General features: G+C 38.5%; 2 protein-coding genes and 1 pseudogene across 2 annotated transcripts; 2 read left to right on the forward strand and 1 right to left on the reverse strand.

The window, feature by feature from the left end:
* Positions 1 to 2,145: 2,145 nt before the first annotated feature.
* On the reverse strand, positions 2,146 to 3,614 carry LOC111897472 (aspartic proteinase nepenthesin-1). The gene has a single exon (XM_023893433.3). The coding sequence runs from the start codon at positions 3,445 to 3,447 to the stop codon at positions 2,224 to 2,226; it is 1,224 nt and encodes a 407-aa protein (XP_023749201.1). The 5' UTR covers positions 3,448 to 3,614; the 3' UTR covers positions 2,146 to 2,223.
* Positions 3,615 to 6,115: 2,501 nt separating this feature from the next.
* On the forward strand, positions 6,116 to 6,836 carry LOC111897475 (tRNA-splicing endonuclease subunit Sen2-2-like; annotated as a pseudogene).
* A 12,985-nt stretch (positions 6,837 to 19,821) lies between these two features.
* On the forward strand, positions 19,822 to 22,220 carry LOC111897473 (uncharacterized). Its single transcript, XM_023893434.3, has 2 exons — positions 19,822 to 20,103; positions 21,047 to 22,220. The coding sequence occupies exon 2, from the start codon at positions 21,049 to 21,051 to the stop codon at positions 22,117 to 22,119; it is 1,071 nt and encodes a 356-aa protein (XP_023749202.1). The 5' UTR covers positions 19,822 to 20,103; positions 21,047 to 21,048; the 3' UTR covers positions 22,120 to 22,220.
* Positions 22,221 to 23,682: the final 1,462 nt, after the last annotated feature.

Raw genomic sequence — 23,682 nt, forward strand, 5'->3', positions numbered from 1 at the left:
ATAATATTAAAGACTAATATGACATAAAAATGGGGACACAATGGAAACATATTGATTTTATTAACGACGGATGTTCAGTCTAGTCTCTAAAAGACAATATCAAACCGATGAGATATCCTCCCTAATACATGAAAATAATTTTGTCACATGTCACTCTCTTATTAACTTGGACACATGTCATTTTTTGGTATTTTTGAATACATGTATTTTCCATGTGTCATTTTCTCATTGTTTGTCTTTTCTTAATCAACACATCATATTTATATCTCAATTAATAATTACCTTAATTGAAAATAACCATTAAATTACAATATTACAACTCATATACTATTAAATATGTTTCCTTTTAAATTTAAATTTTAAATTTTAAATTTCAAATTTAAATAAATTTTTGTTTAAACATTCATATTTAATTTTTTTGTTCTATCCAACCCGTATAACATACGGGTCTCACAACTAGTAAAATAGGAAACCAAGGTATCACATTGGTGATTAGAGATATAATAAGATCATGTTAATGACACGTATTTAGTCATGAAAAGATGGTATCAAGGACCGATATAACACAAATACGGGATCTTATTGAAAGATATTTGAGACCGAATAAGATAGTATATATTTGGTTTCCAAATGATAGTATCAGGTACTAGATATAATACGATCTAAATTCAAGGATTCGGAGAAAATATATTAGAGACCGAATGAGATATTATCAAAGACCGATTTTCTGTCTCTGTAACTTTCATTTATTAGGGAGGAGGGAGTCATTTCCTCCCAACCCACTCAACTCAGTATCATATTAATTTTTTTTTTCTTCATATTTTTCAACCCACAACATACTGAAACTCTATCTTTTTCAATCTACTCAAACCACTCAATTACAAAAAAATACAAAAAACCTAAGATATAAATCTTAATTAGCAATAAAGTTAACAGTGGTACCTCTAAGATACCACTCCCTCTTCAGTGAGTTAGAAGCGGTGAGTTGTTTAATTGGTTTTACTAACCTGCTCCATCCTCTCTCTCTACTTTCTCTCTTTCTTTTTGTCTTGTACCATGTGTTTTAAAACTTGTATTTTAGTTGTTTTGTATACTTTTTTTTTAATTGAATGAGTTGAAAAAGATAGGATTTTCATATGTTATGGGTTGAGAAAGATGAAGAAAAAAAACCGATATGAAAATGGGTTAAGTGGGTTGGAGGGAATGACTTCCTCCTTTAGGGATTGATTTTCAGTTTTAGATAACATAAAAACCATTAACTAGAACTAAGTATCTAGACTATCTAACAGGGACTAATTGTTGACCTTTTAAGAAATAATTTGTTAGTCTTTTGACACATTTTTATTGTAGTGATTTTTCTAACCTTATATATATATATATATATATATATATATATATATATATATATATATATATATATATATATATATATATATATTAATTTAGGTTCGCGAGCCCAATTAATTGTTCACGAGCCGAGCTCGAGCTTCATTTTAAGGCTCGAATCAAGCTCGAGCTTCCTCAAAATTAAACAAGCCGAACTCGAGCTTGGTCGGGCTCGGCTCGGCTCGTTTACACCCCTATTTCCAAATTTCTTAATTATGACAACAATACTATAATTCAAATTTCTTGTGTTTATTGCATAAAAGTTATTCTCCACGATTTCTAGTTAATTCATTATTAATTAATAAATAACAAATTTCATGTTCACAACGAGGATTAACGCGAAAGCTGGTCTAGAAACCCTCGTTTGGGAAGTTCCATTTCCAAAAAACTTAATAAATATCAAATCGGTTTTTCAGTTTACCTAATATAGCTCAATTATTTATTACTAATGTCACTAATTTGTTGTGTAGGTGGACATTAGATCACCATTCATATGAGTAAAAATAATTCACATCCAATAGTGATATATTTGTGATATATCGACAACATATTGTTTATCAATTGGTTTAGTTACCAAATATTAGGTCACTTCGGACCATAACGATTCTCGCCAATATTGAAATATTTTGTCGAACTAAATATAGCATCTTCCTTTAAAAGGAACATGTTGTATGCCTAGCTAGAAAGCTACTAAGAGATATTTAACATGCTTCGTAGGATCATTAACATAATTATTTGTTCGTCATGAATCAAAATATCTGTTTCGAAATAATAAGAGTTTTCAACATAAAATTCAACTTCTTTATTGAAATTGGGAAAAATAACAAGATACAAAAGTCAAAGTAGGCTGCATTTTTCAGTCTTAAATGACAAACTGTTCTTCACAAGATCGTAAAGCACCATCATGTTCTGTTGTTGCATGTTTCCAAATATAGACATTTTCTCTGGATCATTGTCGTTATCTATAAACGCCAAATACGACTTACCATTCTTTTCATAGATGTAATTCTCTCTTGGCATTTCCCAATTCGCACCACTAAAATGAAACACCAACTTCGGTATATCCCAATTGACATCACTCGGAGAGTTGAAATATCGATTAAGACCCTGATATGGCGGATTGTCATCCTTTGACATATTGACCTTTGTTTGCTTCATTAACTCATTTTCAATCATGTTAATAATATCTTTCTCTAAGTAAGTAAATGTCGAACCTGAGTCTATAATCATCCCACCCGTTCCATCTGTTTTTATCGCAAAGTCAGATGTACTGACACCCAATTTGGTTTTGCCAACCGAGATACCTTCAAGAGCGATGTAGTAATATGACTTGTTCCCTTGTTTGAGCAAAGGGGTAGTTTGGACATTTGTCATGGCAATCTTTGTGTTGGATCCCGTTAACAAAATGCTTTGTTCCGACTTGTGAGACCTAGAAGCCAGACAATATGAGAAGACATTTATGTTTAATTGTGAAACCAACGACAACTTCCCACGACCCATTCCTACTACTCCATTATATTTATTGAAACTTTTTTTATCGTTTGGTGTTCCACATGCAAAGGTTATATTACTACTCACGCCTCCAATGATTACCTTTTCTCCCCCCATACTTACTTTTATGGACTCCCCATCAGCGTATTCTTGGGTGCACCCAAAACTATCGCAACTTTCTTCACTTTTAAAGAAGGATTTAGACTTACTTGAGTCATAAAAACGTGAAGAAGAATCACATTTGGTCCATATGAGGTCGCTTCCGGTGTCCACTACGGCTGAAAAGATCACCGGTGGAGTCCCGATGGCTAGCTTTGTAACGTACAGGTCGTTGGATGCTTGTGTTGGGGATGTTATTTCTGCTGCATTAGTCTCACTCATTGAGCTTGGAGTAAATTGGTTTTTGGGGAAGCTTTTGGCTAAATCGACATGAGTTAGGGGTAGTCGAAGGTCGGGTGGTGGTTTTTCGGTTGGGTTTGTTGCAAAACATGATGTGGGATTGTTTTCTAGAAGTAAGTGAAAGAGTATTACTAGAAGGATTGGAGATGCAAGAAAGATTGATGAGGCCATGAGTAAGAGAATACTGTTGAGTTGTGATTTATGAATATGAATGTATGAAGTATATATAATATATACACATGTCAGTATATCACGTTTGAATTACTACAGTTAAGCTTCTTGTTATTTGGAGTACAAAAAGGGCGAGAAACTTCGTGTTGACTTTAAGTCGTTGGGCAGAAATGTTGAGTCTTGGTCGCTGGAGTAGAGGTTGGGCAAGGAATTTAACCATTGACTAGAAAATAAAAAAATAAAAATGAGTAGAATCTTTCAAAATAAACGAAGGAATGATATTATTTCAAGGGGAGGTGAGGGACTCCCAAGAGTTAGGAATAAGGAGTTACTGTATTTAGGGGTGAACAAAAACCAAACCGACAAAAAAAAAACTGCAAAAACCACAATAAATCACAACCGACACAAAAACCGATGGTGCAAATTTTATTTTTTTTGAAAAACCGAATTTATTGGTGTGGTGCGGTTTTTATCTATAAACCGGACCACGAAAACCGAACCGCACCGCAAGCTTACTAACAATAAAATAAATCACTAATTTATATTATATAATTATACATATTATTTAAAAACTAATAAATTCTAATTTATACATATATTATATATTGAACTTGATGGTAATCAGTTATTAGGTATAATGTATAATATGTGAGTTTGTCACTTCGTGTTTGTGACTTAATAATTATGTATAAAGTGTAAACACTATGTGGGTTACAACTTGGAAGCTTATAACTTCTAAGCACAAATTGAATAAAAAAAATGAGCTTGAGAATATGGGTTGCAAATGAAGTGATCAAGTAAACAACATAAAATACTCAAAATTACAACTTTTAAATGTGAGGAAACGAAATGATAGCATGTCATACAATCATAAATCTTCACATGAACACAACGGTTAAAAAAATCGTATCAGTGAGCATAAAAAACCGCACCATATGTTTGAATCAGTTTAAAACCGACACCGAACCGCTGCAAACCGAAACCGCGCTCACAAACCATTGAAAAACCGCACCCCGCGGTTTTTAGAATTAAAACCGCACCTTGCGGCTTGTAATTCGGTTTGACCCTAAAACCGCACCAAACTGCACCATGATTACCCCTGGTATTTATGGGTAAATGGGGTGAGACTGATAGATTAAGTTGTTTAAAAAATATTAATAAATGTGAAAATAAAGGGTTGAAATTCAATTTTTTTCTTATAAATACAAAATAAAATAATAAAGGTAATATAGTTATTTTATGTTTGACAAATGATGAATTATTTAGATTTAAACTAACAATGGATGCAACGTGCAAGTTTAAACCAGACGGGGGACGGTACAAGTTAATATTAAAAAATAGAGACTGAACGTATATTTTAATATCTATACGAGGGATTTAACTTACTCTAGTATATATAATTATTTTATTTTAGTTACTCATTTTACTGCAACAACAATATTTAACTTTTACAAATATAACTTAGTTTTTCCACCAATTTTATTTAATAAAAACATATATTCATAATTTTCTTCAATAGAAAAGCTTTTTTTTGAGGCTTTTTCTACGAGCTAAATAATTTTATCAATAGTTTGAAGATTCTGATTCAGCGATTTTGACCAAACAAACATAGTACCAACTTCTCCCACCACCTGATTTGTATGATCAACAAACGATCCAAAATTTAGCCCAATATGATAATCATGCTATACCCAATTTTAGGACGATTGCAAGATTGTATCCGATTGAGGATTTTATCACCGGTTAAGTTAACGGAAATGAATCAAGTAATTGAAAATTAGCCATTTCCAAAATAAAAACATTAAGAAGATGCATTTCTCTGGTAAATCTTTGATCGAAACAACAGAATTAAATCGGTTAGCACTCAAGATATTTAGTTGAATCATATACGATTGAAAGCAAAAGTGACGATATGGTGATGCTCTTAAAACACTCTTCGACGTTCAAGATCACCGTTGATAATTATAAAGCTAACAAATGAATTATTTTCAGAAAATTCATACGGAATAAGTAAAACAATTCACCAGGCCAATCCAAAATTCAACATACTCCATTCGGTTTTTGATGATCATAGAGATAGATAGCAAACCACAGGTTCATTAATTTTTATATATACATTTTTTATAAAAATTCAAAGATATTAGATATTTATAGGTAAGGTAGGTCTTAAATTTTTGTTAAGACAGGTCCCTAAAAAAATTTCGAATTCTTCAACTATCACAAATTTTCAGGTAAGCTTGACGGATGAAGCTTTTCAGCTGTTTTCATTTGGTCTGATCTTCATACGCGTCTCTGTTTACATGTGAATTTCACTAAATTAGTCAGTAGGTTACATGTAAAAGAGGGATGCTCACAAGGTGTTCGACAAAATGCCAGTTAAAAAGTCCTTATTTTGTTGATTGCATTTGTCAATGCTATTTGATTCTTTAAAGTTATTTGCGTTTTTTTAACCCGCCTTACTTGGAAAAAGCTTCAAATGGAGAACCAGTCCTTTATTGTTCTTGATGAGGCATCATATGAACAATGAATAGATTTTTGTTGATCTGCTTGAGACTCTATAGGAACAAACAGAACATACTTTATGTAGTCAGATTTCTAGAGGAGTAGTATCTTTTCTTTGATTTTTGAATTCAAGCAGAATAAAATCTGATTTATTTGATATTAATTCTGCAATTTTTGTGTTACAACAATCGAGAAAGATAAACAATGGTTTCAGTTGACTTTAGAAGAAGCCTTTTATCTATCGTTTTCTCTAAATTGTATAAAGATTGTAACTTGTGATAATATTATAAAAACAAATAACGAGTTATGCGATTACATGATCTCCAAAAGGGAATCTTTCCCTGATTTCTTCAAAGCTTATTCTCATTTAAGAGCCAAGTATTGGGTTGTGAGGTCTGGGTGTCAGTATGGTGTTGACTTTGTGGCATGTCGCCATCATCCTTCACTTGTTCACTCTGAATACGGTATGTTGGTGTTCTCTGACGGGAATCGGAATAGGAATGGGAATGATAGATTGAGGGTTTGGTCTGATTTCAATGCACGCTTCGGCTTTCTGGTAGTGTTGCAAAGACATTGTTGATTCTTTATGTGAAGAACAAAAATGGTGAAAATGGGGTTGTGAAAGAGTCACTTTGTTGTTTAGAGAATTATAGTTTTGAAGAGAGAACAATTACAAGATGGAATCCAGAAAAGTGTATAGAGGATCAAGGGAATGTGGAAAATGGGAACAAGGAAGTTAATTTACTCTAATTGCAAGAAGCGACAATGTGTTTTCATTTTTTTTATTATAGCATCTTATAAAGGAATTGTACTTTTATAAATCTATCTGGTTATAGCATTGAACTTTCAATTTTTTTTTTCTTTTTTATTTTTGGATATCTTATGTTGAAAACTCCAATGAAAATTGCTTTATATTGTGATGATAATAGAAAAAATTGAAGTGGGATGCTATAAAGCCTATATAATAAGCAAATATATGAAAGTAGGTTGCTAGTTATTAGTTACATATATAATTCTATTGTTAGCTATATTTATAAAAGATGAATTCTTTGAATACATGCTTATCATATTTCCTGATGTATTGATGTAGAGCCAAATGCATGAAATAGCAAAGCACTCTCATTTATGTGTTTATTATAACATCATACTTTCATTTATTCTATAATAACATTGAACTTTTAATATTTTTCTTATTGAGGCATTGTATTTTGAAAAATCTACCTCGAAAAAATCTATCTAATTATAGCAATGAAAAATGCTTTGTATTCTGATGACATTGTTATCATTAGGAATTTCTTTTGAAGTATAATGTTATAATATGAAAAATGAAAGTAGGATGCTATAATAAACAAATAAATGAAACTATATATCAATATGTAATGTAGGTAGTGACATTATGTCACATTTGGTCCTTTTTTCTTTGTAATTTTAGCCCATGTTTTTTTGGCCACCTCCATTTTTAACTCATTTTTAGCCTGTTTATTTTTTAAACTTTCGTATTTATCCCCCATAGTATATACAATCTGAATTTTCATAATAACTGTTGTTCGTTCACTTAAAAAAATTGTGTTTTTTTTATGTATGTGTTGGTATAAATTCAAGGTGGTCAACATTCCGACGTAAATTTAGAACTTTCGTTACTAGTTTTTTTTATGTATGTGTCGGTATAAATTCACGTTTGTCTACGTTTCTATTTTTTTTAAAGTTTTCGTGCTAATTTTTATGTATGTTTTGTCATTTCATACGTATGATTCGGGTCACATATAATATATTCTTTATTATTTGAATTTCTGTTCGTTAACGTAAAAAAAAGTTATTTACTTATTTTTATGTATGTTTCCCCACAACTTTGGCAAATGTCACTTTTACCTTGCGGCTTTGAATTTTATAAAATGTCACTTTCATCCTTTTGACCTTGCATCATCACATTCATCAGGCCCTGCCTGGCATTGAGCCTCGTCCGATATACATATAAATACATAAACACATGCAAGAATTACAAAGATAAATAACATACACTATACTCATTATGTAACACCCAAAGTTTTGAAAGCCAAGAAAGTAAAGGAAACCCTAAATATAAGGGGGACTTGGCGAGTCCAAGGAGGAACTCGGCGAGTCCGAGCGGGATCCGAGTCGAGGAGTAAGTGACCAACTCGGCGAGTCGGCCAAGGCGACTCGGCGAGTAAGGTCTGTGCGAGGAAAACCCTAAATCCGGGACTTGGAGCCCATATAAGCGTCTCATTCTTCTTCCTAGGGCTCCTTTACTGCCTCTCCAACCCAGAATACGAACCTTAAACCGCCATTGCTGCTTATCCAAGCTTTTTGCCACTTTGTGGGTGATTTGAAGGAACAAGGAGGGAAGGAATCATTGAGGCTTCAAGGAACTGCCGCAAATCCAAAGTTGAAGGGCATTTCAGAGCACTTAAAGGTAATAAGTCGCATCCTTCATCCAGATCTACTTTGGTTATGAGTTTTGGGGCTTTTAAGCCATGTTTGAGATCAATCTCGAGCTTGAGGTCCAAATCTGAGGTTGCTACCTCAGATCCATGCTTGTTTTGGTCTATAATCCCGTAAAGTATCAGCCATTGAGTGGGTTATGGAGCCTCTTGGTCTTAAACCTTAGTTTATGGTGCATTTTGCTTAGATCTCCTTCTCTACACGTAAAGTTTGCAACTTTACGTGAGGAATGGGCTTGGGAAGGGTAGATCTACCGTTTGGAGTCCCTGCATGACTCAAAAGTCCTCTGCCTGTGTGTTTAACCGACTGGACTCGGCGAGTCCTTCGAGTGGACTCGACGAGTAGCTTGAAGATGAGGAGGAACTCGACGAGTGGGATGAACAGCTCGTCGAGTCGGATGAAGATGGGCATGAACTCGGCGAGTTGATGAACAACTCGGCGAGTTGGTTGAAGATTGCCTTGTACTCAGCGAGTCTGTTCTTAGACTCGACGAGTCAGGTCGCGGGTCCCAAACCCTTCGAGTTAAGACTCGAGTCAGCGAGTCGAGCAAGGACTCAGTGTGTTGGACAGGACAGGAATCGGGAATCAGTAGACTCGGCGAGTTAGGAGCTGACTCGGCGAGTCAAGTCGCGATTAGAAGGACTTTGAGCATAAGAACTCGGCGAGTCAGTAAGTGGACTCGGCGAGTAGGGTTGACCTGGAAGGTTGACTTTGACCAGGACTTTGACTTGGACTAGAGTTGACTTGGTTGACTGCCGGGGGTCAGTTAGACTAAGTGTTGCATTGATATTGATAGCTCAGGAAGCAAGTAGAGCAGGAGTTCAGTGAGTGGTCGGGCAGCAGCTAGTGGGATCATCAGCAAGTTCAGCCAGTGCAGGTGAGTTTCCCTTTGTGTGAATGGGTCTACGGCCACAATGCCGGCCCATGTAGTTATGAGTAGAAGTCCCGGGGGTTAGCCCTAGGCACAGTATGCTAGTATGATTTTCAGGACGAGGTCCGGTAATAGCGGGCGGGTGCCCAAGGAATGGTTTATGTGATAGTTTGTACTTGTTGTCTGTGTGATACTTGTATGTGCCTGGTAGGGAGGTGGGTGTGGGCGAGGTCCCGTACCTTACCATTAGCAGAGTGTGGATGGTGTTCCATATCTCATTAGCAACTGATCAGGAGCGAGGTCCAAGTTAGGAAAGGGTGAGTGTGGGCTAGGCCCGTATCTCACTATCGGTAGGAGTATGGACGGGGTTCCATGACTCATCAGTAGCAGGATAAGGGCGAGGCCCAGGATAGGCGAGGCCTTTGAATAGAATCTGTTAGCAGATGTTTAGCTTATGTGTCGTGATATGATCATGTGCTATTATGTGTTAGTGGGCGAGGCCCTGTGGCAGGCGGCGCCTAAGTAAAACAGATATGTGTCCGAGCGGGGCTCGAAGCCAGGCAGGGCCTGGAGCGGCGGGGCCGTTGTAGCGGGCGAGGCCCAGAATAGCGGGCGTGGCCCAGTATTTGCAGTATGTGTTAGTTGCAGCTAGATAGAGGACGTGGCCCAGTATGTGCGGTGTGCAGTTATGTGCATAGTATGTGGTAAGGTGGGGAACTCACTAAGCTTCGTGCTTACAATTTTCAGTTTTGGTTTCAGGTACTTCCGGTAGTTGATGATGGAGCTCGGGGTGATCGCATGGCACACACCATAGGATTGTCACCTGGGAATGTTTTACTCTGATAATGAACATGTGTTTTGAAAACTATTACTTTGATTATGCTTTGAATCGATGATTTTACTTTAAGTAATATTTTATTAAAAGAAAATTTTAGTCTTAAATTTTGGGTCGTTACAAGTTGGTATCAGAGCCTTGGTTTGAGGGATTCGGACATGCTCTCGAGTGTGTCTGAACTCAAACTGGGGAATTGGTATAAAAGTTTTCAAAACGGAAAGACAGTTTTGTAAAAAGAGGGTTTTGAGAAAGAAAATGGTTTTAGAAAAACACAAAGAATTAAGAAAGAAAAGAACTTTGAAAAGAGAAAATGGGTGTGGTGCATGCAATCAGCCGAGCTCAAGTAAGTACCCCAAAATACCCATACAAGTTTATGATTTTATTATCAGTTAGTAGAACAGCATGCTAAAATAGGGCTAAGGATCTAGGAAGGATGCCTTATGTGCCTGATTATGTGTTTTGCATTGCATGATAATGCTGATTAGACAGTAGTAGGATAGCCTGTTTAGGTTATGCCTGATGTTATGAGTTGTGCTGCATGCTAGTTCAGATTCTTGCTATGTGAATATGATTGCTTGTGTATGTTATGGTTAGATTTTACCTTGTTCGAATGTTGCTTACTTTGTGCATTGTGGGATTTTGAGTGATGGGAGTTAGCTATTAGGTGGATACGCCACGTCACATGTGATCAGGGTTGAATAATCTCAGAGTGCTGGATTTGGCCCTATTTCGCAGCTCTTGTTTGAGTCCAACCGTTGTAGGGACGAGTCTTTTACTCGAAGGATTATCTGAGCCTCATCACATGTGATGGTATCCAGGTAATGGCTAACTGGAATCGCGAGGAAGCCTTCAGCAGCTGAGGACTGGTTTGAGTTGAATCAGAGGTTTCCCTAGGGTCAGCCTAGGATGAGATAGTGCTGGGAGCGGAAGTAGTAGAAAAGGGACCTGGTGGAGTCAAGGCAGTTCTTGAGGAAAGTACAGATATATGTGGAAGGTAGTATGGGCCCGTACTACTGAAAGCAGAGGATCCGTACTCGATTCGGGAAAGGCCGAGACAAGACTGGGAACCTGGTGGTGCGTGTGTTTGGTCTCGCAGCAGTGATAAGTATTCTGATAGCGATTGTGTTGTATGTGCAGAATGGTGACGTTGCGAGAGAGACTAGTGGGCGGATCAGGCGCCGGAGAAGGATCATGCTTGGGTTCAGGAACCGAGCAGCTTGAGGAGCGGATGAGGGAGTTGATATTGGCGGAAGTTGCGCGCAGTGTTCTGGATCAGACTCCTGTGATCTTTGGCACGGTCAAGGAGGGTATACTGGAGATTTTGGATGAGAGGCTGGGAGCCTTCCGTACCGAGATGATGGCTTTATTGGGAGCGCGTACCTTGACTTTTCAGGAGTTCAGGGCCTGCGGGGCAACGGATTATCATGGGGCTAGGGACCCCATTGCTAGCAGCAGATGGTTGGCCGATGTTGCCAACGCTTTTCGTACGAGCAAGTGTCCCGAGGGGGAAAAGGTTAGACTCGCCTCCTGTCTCCTGAAGGATAGAGTGAGGGATTGGTGGGAAGAGATTGGTCATGCCCTGGGAGATGATGCCGCATTGGACGCGATGACATAGAGTGATTTCTCGGCCAGGTTTAGAGCGGAGTTCTCACCGACTATTGAGGTGCAGCAGCTGGCACGGGAGTTTCAGGATTTGAGGCAGACTACTGAGACTGTGGCGGAGATCACCGCCAAGTTCAGGGAGAGGGCTCTTCTCGTACCGCAGTATGTCGCGGATGAGGAGATAAAGAAGGCCCGATACCATGAGATGTTGAGGGCTGACATCAGGGAATCTGTGAGCAGGTCCGGCTGCAAAACATTGGAAGATATGATTTCTCGGGCCAAAGAAAGGGAAATTGACTTGGAGCAGATCCGGAAGAGGAAGCCGGATGAGGTTCAGGTAGCTGCGGGTTCGGGCAAAAGGCCCAAGGGATCGGATTCGAGATCGAGGGATTATCAAGACCACAGTCGGTGCGGAAAGTGTGGCAAGACGCACGGGGGCGCGTGCAAGAGTGGTAGCGATGGTGAGTCTGGCTGCTTCAAGTGCGGTCGGACTGGTCATTTTAGCAGAGATTGTACTGTTACCACCGCACATGGATCTTATTTGATATGTTTTCATTGCAACTAGCGGGGCCACAAGAAGGCCCAGTGTCCTAGTTTGCTTTCGGCAGGACGGGTGATGGCACCCGCCCCTGCGACCTTGAGGATCACGGATGGCCGCCAGGGCCGGGTAGAGGCACCTGCAGCAGGGAGTAGGGCTTTTCAGATGACGACCTCGGAGGCGCGAGCAGCGCCGGACATGGCAGGTATGTGTCTTCCGTTTTCAGTTCTTTTATTTGTGTATGATTATATTGTTATGGTTCTGCATCAGTATCGCTATAAGTATTTTATTTTGAGTAGTTGATTGTGATCGAGTTGTATGCCATATGCATACCTCGGATATTTGTATGATAGTTAGGTGATGTGCCCTATTGAAGAAGGTTTTGAAGGATGCAGTAACTGTAGCATGCTTGGGAGGAATTTGGTACGTCTCGCAAGTTTGGGGTGGCATAGTGTTAGGGATGGATTGGTTAGATCCCTAGCTATGGCAGGCTTGGGTTTCTTAGCAGATTGATATTGGAATGGTAGCAAAAGATCGGGATCTCTTTTGAGTAATCGAGCAGCAAGGGGTAAGCAGGATCGAAGTGGGGGAGAATCCTCCGAGTGTGCCCAGGTAGGAGCACGCAGCCACAGAACGAATAGAGGACCTCCGAGAAGGAAAAGAAGTAGTTCAGCGTCTGATGGATTGCGGATTCAGGGTTGGGAGTTTGAGAAACTCCCCGGCAGCTAGCGCGTGCGGTGGTGATGGTTAGTATGTGGATGAGAATTCAGGTTGTGGATCGCCCGAAGGACTCAAGGGAGTCGGAATGAGGATCTTGAGAGCGAATGGCACATGGGTGCCTTCGTATTAGCAGTCAGTGGTGAAAGTGTTGTAAGACTACGGGGCAGCTGTAGCATTTAACTATTAAAGGATAATTACAAGATATGGGATTATCCAAATCCCTAAAATTTAGGATCTTATCTTGGGAAGGAGGCAAATCTCGAAATCTAAGGGTTTTCAAGCCCTAGATTTCGAAATCTTGGATTGAAAGGAAAGGATTCAAAAACCCTTTCAAGATTTTCGCAAATTAGGGTCAGGAAACCCTAATCTCGAAATCTATGGCCTCCTAGGGTTTATTGGCTATAAACCCTAATTTATCAAGTTCATACAATTGAATAAAACTAATTGAAAACATGTTAACCAAAGGCTCTGATACCACTGATGGGTTTTATACAATCAATCCTAAGTGTGCATGCAACCCTAGATTTGGATCTATGTTTTCACTATTAGATACACAACATTATGAACACAAGAATAAAACCCTAATGTGCATTGCTATTTTCGAAATTAACATACAAGGTTGGATTACATACCTCTTGTTGTTATATTGCAACAACTTAAATCTTCAAATCCTAAGTCTTGAAAGCAAGCACCACAAGTGTAGTGCCTCTAATGGATCACAAACACCACAAGCAATTGGAGAGGCTTAAGATAGAGGAGAGAGGAGATGGAATTCGTCCTTGGGACCTCTTAGGAGCATGTACACGAATTCTAAAGGCCTAGGGGTCTTTATATAGGGTTTAGATTAGGGTTTCAGTCCTTATCCTTATCTAGTTACTTGCCCACCAAGCAACCACAAGATAAGCCTTGAAAAACCCTTATCCTCTTATCCTTGGATGATTTTAAGGATATCCTTATCCTTGAATTCGTCCATCCTTTAACAAGGATAAATATTGCCCTATCTTGCAACTATCTTATAATTACAATTCAGCCCCTCTAGTTTAATTAATTACACTTGATCACAAAATTAATTCCTAATTAATTATTGACCAATATTAATTAAACAAATATGATTTTCCTTTAATATATTATTCTTATAACATATTAATAAATCACAATAACCTCTCTCTCTATTTAATTTCTCCATTCAAGTTGCTTTGGTGAAGGCAACCTAAAAGGACCATGCACAACCGGGTCAAGTACTTACCAAATATGGTTACGGGCTTAGACACTAATCAAACAGGATTGTGGCGCCGAAATTGCATGATAGATTGAGCAGTGCTAGGTGGTTGAAGTTCTTTCGGAAGTCGCTGAGAGCGACTAAGGGTTGTGTTGGGTCAGCAATCGATGGGAGCCGGTAAACCAGATATTGATAGGCTTGGTAGGGACCAGGGTGGTCTCAGTTCATTCGAAAGTCGAAAGAAGCACAACAAAATTGCCAGGCAGTGGCAGTGCGAGTATGAAACATTTGGTTGAATTCAGTTGGTTGATCGAGAGGTGCTCAGCACCAAGTTTTGGCAGAGAGGAGTGTCAGTGGTTATTGGCAGTGATGACCCGTGCGGGTAGTAGCGGGAGTGATGAAGTTGGCGAAGGTTAGGACCTTCTCAGCGGCAGAGGAAATAGTTAGTTTGGAGCGTTGCCTTGGGAAGGCAAGGAGTCGCGCAAGGAAAGAGGGGGTGAATCCATATGGGTTCAGTGCAGTATTCATAAAGTGCCAGAAGGTCTGTCGGTTGATTAAGTTGTGCTTCTAGGATGTTCAGGGTCAGGGTTGACCCAGGATTATTATCCGCAAGATTAATGTTAGTCGGAACGACCTAGCTAAGGGCCAGCGAAGGTAGGCAGCGGGTGTTGGAATAATTGGTGGGATAGTGAAAGCAGACCGCAGGCGGTGGGCCATAGCAAACTTCGAGGACGAAGTTTAGTTTAAGTGGGGGAGAGTTGTAACACCCAAAGTTTTGAAAGCCAAGAAAGTAAAGGAAACCCTAAATCTAAGGGGGACTCGGTGAGTCCAAGGAGGAACTCGGCGAGTCCGAGCGGGATCTGAGTCGAGGAGTAAGTGACCAACTCGGCGAGTCGGCCAAGGCGACTCGACGAGTAGGGTCTGTGCGAGGAAAACCCTAAATCCGGGACTTGGAGCCCATATAAGCGTCTCATTCTTCTTCCTAGGGCTCCTTTACTGCCTCTCCAACCCAGAATACGAACCTTAAACCGCCATTGCTGCTTATCCAAGCTTTTTGCCACTTTGTGGGTGATTTGAAGGAAGAAGGAGGGAAGGAATCATTGAGGCTTCAAGGAACTGCCGCAAATCCAAATTTGAAGGGCATTTCAGAGCACTTAAAGGTAATAAGTCGCTTCCTTCATCCATATCTACTTTGGTTATGAGTTTTGGGGCTTTTAAGCCATGTTTGAGATCAATCTCGAGCTTGAGGTCCAAATCTGAGGTTGCTACCTCAGATCCATGCTTGTTTTGGTCTATAATCCCGTAAAGTATCAGCCATTGAGTGGGTTATGGAGCCTCTTGGTCTTAAACCTTAGTTTATGGTGCATTTTGCTTAGATCTCCTTCTCTACACGTAAAGTTTGCAACTTTACGTGAGGAATGGGCTTGGGAAGGGTAGATCTACCGTTTGGAGTCCCTGCATGACTCAAAAGTCCTCTGCATGTGTGTTTAACCGACTGGACTCGGCGAGTCCTTCGAGTGGACTCGGCGAGTAGCTTTAAGATGAGGAGGAACTCGACGAGTGGGTTGAACAGCTTGTCGAGTCGGATGAAGATGGGCATGAACTCGGCGAGTTGGATGAACAACTCAGCGAGTTGGTTGAAGATTGCCTTGTACTTGGCGAGTCTGTTCTTAGACTCAACGAGTTAGGTCGCGTGGTCCCAAACCCTTCGAGTTAAGACTCGAGTCAGCGAGTCGAGCAAGGACTCAGTGTGTTGGACAGGACAGGAATCGGGAATCAGTAGACTCGGCGAGTCAGGGGCTGACTCGACGAGTCAAGTCGCGATTAGAAGGACTTTGAGCATAAGAACTCGGCGAGTCAGTAAGTGGACTCGGCGAGTAGGGTTGACCTGGAAGGTTGACTTTGACCAGGACTTTGACTTGGACTAGAGTTGACTTGGTTGACTGCCGGGGGTCAGTTAGACTAAGTGTTGCATTGATATTGATAGCTCGGGAAGCAAGTAGAGTAGGAGTTCAGTGAGTGGTCGGGCAGCAGCTAGTGGGATCATCAGCAAGTTCAGCCAGTGCAGGTGAGTTTCCCTTTGTGTGAATGGGTCTACGACCACAATGCCGGCCCATGTAGTTATGAGTAGAAGTCCCGGGGGTTAGCCCTAAGCACAGTATGCTAGTATGATTTTCAGGACGAGGTCCTGTAATAGCGGGCGGGTGCCCAAGGAATGGTTTATGTGATAGTTTGTACTTATTGTCTGTGTGATACTTGTATGTGCCTAGTAGGGAGGTGGATGTGGGCGAGGTTTCGTACCTTACCATTAGCAGAGTGTGGATGGTGTTCCACATCTCATTAGCAGCTGATCAGGGGCGAGGTCCAAGTTAGGAAAGGGTAAGTGTGGGCTAGGCCCGTATCTCACTATCGGTAGGAGTATGGACGGGGTTCCATGACTCATCAGTAGCAGGATAAGGGCGAGGCCCAGGATAGGCGAGGCCTTTGAATAGAATCTGTTAGCAGATGTTTAGCTTATGTGTCGTGATATGATTATGTGCTATTATGTGTTAGTGGGCAGGCAGGGCCTAAGTAAAATAGATCTGTGTCCGAGCGGGGCTCGAAGCCAGGCGGGGCCTGGAGCGGTGGGGCCGTTGTAGCGGGCGAGGCCCGAGGTAGGGGGCGAGGCCCAGTATTTGCAGTATGTGTTAGTTGCAGCTAGATAGAGGGCGTGGCCCAGTATGTGCGGTGTGCAGTTATGTGCATAGTATGTGGTAAGGTGGGGAACTCACTATGCTTCGTGCTTATGATTTTCTGTTTTGGTTTCAGGTACTTCCGGTAGTTGATGATGGAGCTCGGGGTGATCGCATGGCACACACCATAGGATTGTCACCTGGGAATGTTTTACTCTGATAATGAACATGTGTTTTGAAAACTATTACTTTGATTATGCTTTGAATCGATGATTTTACTTTAAGTAATATTTTATTAAAAGAAATTTTTAGTCTTAAATTTTGGGTCGTGACACATTAGGTCCCACTTGGCATCGGGCCCCACCTGGTATACATATCAAATATCATACATGCAAGAGTCACTCAGACAACTAGCATCCTAATCATAATAACCATGGGTCGACATTGGTGCCTTCGATTAGCCAAGCATAATGAGGAAACTCACCTCAAGCTACTGAATATCTCAGTTAAAAGCTGGGACTGCTGATTTGGAAGATCCATGCGCTAACATCATCAAATAATACCCAATTAATAATTGTCCATCACCCATAACTGGAATCCTAGTCCGATGCCTAACATTTAGGGTAAAAGTCCATTTTACCCTTTCTCACTTGGACCAAAATCTAAGGCCCAATCCAAAAGCACCAAAAAGCCTAGTATGGCCCAACTTCTTAAAGGGGCCCAAAACCCATCATAGGCCTAAATCCAAGAAGGCCCAAAGCCTAGCAATGGCCCAAATTCAGAAGACTAATGGTCCAATACGGCCCAAAACCCATTTAGTCCAAATGTAGTCCAAATCGTGAAAGTCAACGACAGCTGAGTACTCCCTGCATACTCAGACTTATGCCCTGAGTACTCAAAAATCACTACGCACTGTGTACAAGCTGGGTACACCCAATGTTCTACTAAATATGCAAGATCTGGGACTGAGCAGCGTACACGCAACGTACACATACGTACGCCCAACGTCGTGCCCATTAAGCACTTTTCACATTAAGTGCTTAATATTTGCAACCAAAAGCCCAAGCTTCGTATCCAAGTCTTATTAAACGTCTTAATCTATAAACTTATGAACTTAGAGCCTTTGCATGGCTCAAAAGGACCCAAACCTTACTTTTAGCATTCTACTTTCACCATAATGACCTAAACACATGCATGGTTGATATACAACCATCAAGATGCTAACTTTATAGACTAAGGACCTCAGAAACATCAAAAGAAACAACTACTAACTTTTAGAGTGGAAGGAATCCACTAGATCTCATCATATGATCAAAATGGGACCAAAACTTCATAAAGACTAGATCTAAGCAAATAAGGAGTAAGTTCAAAGCTTTATACCTCAATGAAGTTGGACATGATGAGAGAAATTTAGATCTACAACTATGCTTTGGACAAAGCTCCTTCTTCTAAGAAACACACACAAGAAGGTCTTCTTCTTCAAATCCCACCAACACACACTAGAAACACACACAAGAAGGTTAAATCTCTTCAAGAAGGGTTAGGGTTTCGCAATAGGATCAAAATGGCAATGAAGGCCGATGAATGAGAGGGCCATGGGTCATAATGTTGTTTAAATAGGGTTCAAACCCTAAAATTTAGGGTTCGCCCTCTGAGTGCGGACGCCTAGCATATGAGGAGTATGTCCATCGTACTCAAACATTTCTGAAGTTGGCAAAATTGCCCCTAAGGGACCAAATCTGCAAAATATTTACACACAAATGGTCAAAATGAAAAGTACCTTGAATCGAGTGTTACAAAGTTAGTCTAGTGATTTTAGGCATTTGAGTTTAGGGAAGAAAAAGGTAGAGAAAGATGTATAAAATGAGGGTCAGAAATCTAAAAGATATAATATTCACGTTCGTTAGGGTTTTAGAGAGAGAGAGAGAGAGAGAGAGAGAGAGAGAGAGAGAGAGAGAGAGAGAGAGAGAGAGAGAGAGGGTAGGATAAGGGTAGGGTGGGGATTTTTTAAGCCTTTCTTATTTTTTAATTATTAAAATATAAAAATAAATATTGAAAAATATACAAATAAAAATAAAAGAATATAATAGTCATTTGATTTTGAAATGGATCATATCCACATACATTCTGAAAAGAACCACCAATCCAACTTTTTAAATGTTTGGACATTTTTCCTTAAAAAATACATATCATATGGACCATTTTTGTTGTTTTGTCAAAAGACCAAGTCATAATATACTTACTTTGAAATATTTATATTTATTTTAAATAATAAATTATAATAATATTATTTCTTAGAATATTATGTATGTTTAAAAAATCATCAATTAAATAAAAATAAATTTATAAATATTTTAAATAGATAATAGTAAATTAATTAAAATTATGTAATAAAAAAACTGCACATTAATATAAATAAAATAATTATTTAGGGGGTGTAATAAAAAAACTACACAGTAATAGAATACTTTGTACTTTTTAAGAATTTACCACAATACTTTGTATACTTTGATAATTTTGGTCCTTATGTACATATTTTGATAATTTTAGTCCTTTTGTGTATACTTTGACAATTTTGATCCATGTCTGTTGGAATTATAAATTGGTCCCATTTCTTTTAATATTTACCACTTTAAGTCCTTTTGATATTTTTGGATTCTTTTTGTCTATTTTTTCTTCTTACTACTTATTTTTAATTATATATTGGCCACACTTGTTTAATATTTCTACTTTCAGCTTTTTTGACTATTTTGACATTCCTTTTGTCTCTTTTTAGTTTACAGATTTGGGCTTCGTTTTACCCTCCTCATTATTTGTGAATAAATCAAGACGCATTTAACTAATAACGAGTTTAATAAATGCACCCACGATGATTACCTGTGATTCACTGCGGGCTCACCAACGTTTAATATTATTAGAATGATAAAAACTGTTAAAAAGCAACAATAAATAGTAATTTATCTCATGCCACCTGTGACCTCCCTTCCCTTCTTCTCTCCTTAAAATCGTTCTATTAGATTACAAGACGCCGCCTTTGTTCTTCACAGTTAAACCGAACAGTACTCTCACCACAGCCGCCCTATACGTCGTCGCTCACCACCACCAACCTGTACGCCGCAGCTCGCCACCACTACCCTGCTCTTCCTTCTCTGTTAACTACCGTCGCATACCTGCTTTGCCTTCTCCGTTCACCTTCGAAGTGTACACACTCAACTTCCGGAGGGTATCTCACATCAAGTAAGCTGTGTTATCTATAATTTTTATTCAATTTTGATTATCGGTTGGGGAAAACTTTGGAACTATCCCCGATGAACTTCCTGCCATAGTTTTGGGTTTTGATGCTTCCCTGAAGGAACCATATTCATTCATGGTTTTCGCATAATTTGAATTAGGTTTCTGTTCGGTGGTATAGATAATCTCTTTCTTTTATTGATCTCCTCTTTTTGCATTTGGGTTATTTGGTTTTCTATATCAGATTACCCTTTATTTCTTTCTCCTGTTCTAAACAATGCCAAAGAGATCAGAATCTGTCAATATTTTATCGGACAGAAAGACCATACAAACCCCAAAACATCGTTCTTTTCCTTAAATTATTCACGCTTCTAACCCTAGATGTTTTGATGCTTTAGGATATATATATATATATATATATATATATATATATATATATATATATATATATATATATATATATATATATATATATATATATATATATATATATATATATATATATATGTGCCTTAGGTGGTTTAATTGATTTGATTATTTAGTTAGGGGTGTTTGGATAAATAGTTTTTAGCTTATTGCTTATTTGATTATTGTGGTGAGAATAAGCATTTTTTAAAAAATGTGTTTGGATTAGCTTAAGCAATAAGCAATAAGAATTTTAATGGTTTGGAAAACAAAACAGCTTATATGAGTAAAAAATGACCAATAAGCAATAAGCATTCCCTCATTGCTTATTAAAATCAGTTTATTTTGCTTATTCCTACCGCAATAAGTTGATTTTTAAAGACTCCTATTCAAACACTTAAATTTGCTTATTGTGGTGGGATTAAGCAATAAGCAGCCTATTTTTTCCCTATCCAAACACCCCCTTATTAAGGAGAGATATGCTATCGACAATAGACACACTTTGTGTTTGTTTACAAGTCTTGTATGATTTTGTTTTGTATAGGAATGGTTTTGACACGGAGAATGAGTAGAAAACGGAATCATCATGATGACGCTTCATCTAGTAAGAAGATGAAGACTGATGATGTGGATGTGGGTCCATGGTCATACCTCAACCATGATGTGCTTTCATTAGTTATGATGCAACTCAGAGTCATCGATTTTCTTGCATTCAGTGGAGTTTGCAAGACATGGAGATCCGCCACAGTGACACATAGGGAGAGGTTTATGGCTTCCCAATCACCCATGCTGATGTATATCTCTACTCGTGGTAATAATAAAGATAAGGAATGCTGCCTAACGGATTCTCAAGGACAAAAATTCAAAACTGTGCTTCCCCGTTCTGTTGGTAGGGCTTTTGTTGGATTAACTTGTGGTTACTTGATTTTGTTCAGAGCGAAAACCAGAGATTTTTGGCTTGTGAATCCTATCACCAGACACGAACTTCATTTCCCTTCTACCCCTTCTAACTGTGTCTTTATTGGTATACCAAAGATCACTGCTGTCCTTGTCAATTCACCCACAAATACAATACCTACCACCCATGTGCTTGTTATGTTAAACATAGTACGTAATGAATTATGGGTTTCTAAAGCGGGTGAGGGATCATGGAATCATGTCTCCTTACGTATCGATATCAATTATTTACATGTTTTCAAGGGGAAAATATATACCTTATGCTCTAAACCTGGTTCGTTGAAAGTAAGACATTTATGTGAGCTTACACTCGATCCTAAACCCAAATTGAAGTTGCTCAAGACCAAGAATTTTCCTAAACGAGCCTTCATTTTCCCGAAGCTTTTAAGTTCAGGTGAAAACCTTTATGTGATGGAAAGCTTATCAGTCGACTTCTATAATGTTCACAAACTGGATTTTGAGAAAATGGAATGGGTGAGGTTTCAAGAGACGCTAGATGAAGGTGCATTTTTTCTTAGCAGATTCAGACATGGTGCTGTTGTTAAACCGGATTTGTGGGTTGACCTTCAATCACAACCCGAGGGATGTAATTTTTTTGAGGAAGAAGGATGTGGCAAATTCTTCACCACAAACCAGTGGTATTTTCCTCATGAATGTTGATAGAAAGATTATTTACAAGTTTTTGAGATTTGAGAAGTTGAATGTTGCAATTTACTTTTTTCCTTTGTCAAGTGAACAGACATTATATATATATATATATATATATATATATATATATATATATATATATATATATATATATATATATATATATATATATATATATATATATATATATATATATATATATCGATCTCCTTTTTATATGTAATTTGGTGTCTTTTGTTGCTTTCAGATGCTTGGGTAATGTATATCATGTATTTATTTGAAACTAGAACCTCTTTGATTGATATCTCAAGTTTTTGGTTTTTATATCGTTCTAGGATCCCACAAACTATTATATACTTAAACATTTTACATGTTTGTTTTTCACTGTTCTTAAGGTCATTTACAATAACAGTTTGGTTGTATATAACACCCTTCTGATATACATCAAGAATTTTGCAACCAAGCTAGACGAGGAGGAATATTTCAAGATCAGACTTGGAAATGTGAGGTTTTTAATATAAAAAATGGCGACTTACTTTCTTTTATATTTTTATTATAGCATCCTCCTTACACTTATTATGTCTATTATGCATTTTAGAAAGGTGTATAATGTATTTCCAAGTGGACCTTCACCTTCCTTATTTGGTGTTAATATCATTAAGAATATTTTGAATATGAGTGATTATTTGGTCACCAAAGAGAAACATTAATTCTTATCTAAACTTTTTTGTCAAGAAATATGAACTTGCCTATTGATAGCAGAGATGCCAACTGGCATGCTGCTAATGAGAAGCATGGAAGCAAGTCAAGGGATGATTCGTTAATATATAAACATGCATCTTTGTATAAGTTATTATATATATCTTTAATTCCGGGGAGCCTTGTCTACAGTTCTTTTTTTGGTTTTGCTACTTTTGCCACTTTAGTTTCTTTCCATGTCTGAAATTGGCCACAGAAAATTATGCCTTTTGTACTTTTGTCCCCTTTTGTTACAATTTGCCACATTATTTTCGTTTGTTTTCAATCGGTTGCTCTCTCCAACGCCTCTCCCACCCAATCAGAACTTGCACCGCCATTGACATTAGTCGTTATCTTTCACCCTCGATCAAATCCATTAATATTCTAAACCTCTTTCTTCTTCGCTCCGCTGCTTCGCTTCCGATTAGAGCAGGTACAAAAACTTGAATTCCCGTTTCCTTTTACAATTTTTTTAGTCACCTTACAAAATCAACCCTCAATTTCGTTTTCTATGGCCAATGGATTCGGTTGTATCTTCGTACCAACTGCAAATTGGGTTTAATTACGTTGTTCTTGCCCAACAACCGATTAATCGAGTCAAGCTCCACTACTTCCATGTTCGTTCCATATTTGGGGGTTAAGTATAGGGTCAGAACATGATGATAGAAGAAGCTGATGACAGATCACGTTGGAGTCGGTGAAGGACGGAGAGGGCATTTTCCGTGTCATCTATGTTCTTCCGTTACGGCAAAATCTGCTTCCTGTTTTTTAATAGATGCTTCGCCTTTGTTGTCTGTGCTCTTGCTCCGTTTTGACTCTTTCTGTGATTTCAATTTT

This window comes from Lactuca sativa, chromosome 2 (assembly GCF_002870075.4).
Source record: "Lactuca sativa cultivar Salinas chromosome 2, Lsat_Salinas_v11, whole genome shotgun sequence".
Lineage (NCBI taxonomy): Eukaryota > Viridiplantae > Streptophyta > Magnoliopsida > Asterales > Asteraceae > Lactuca > Lactuca sativa.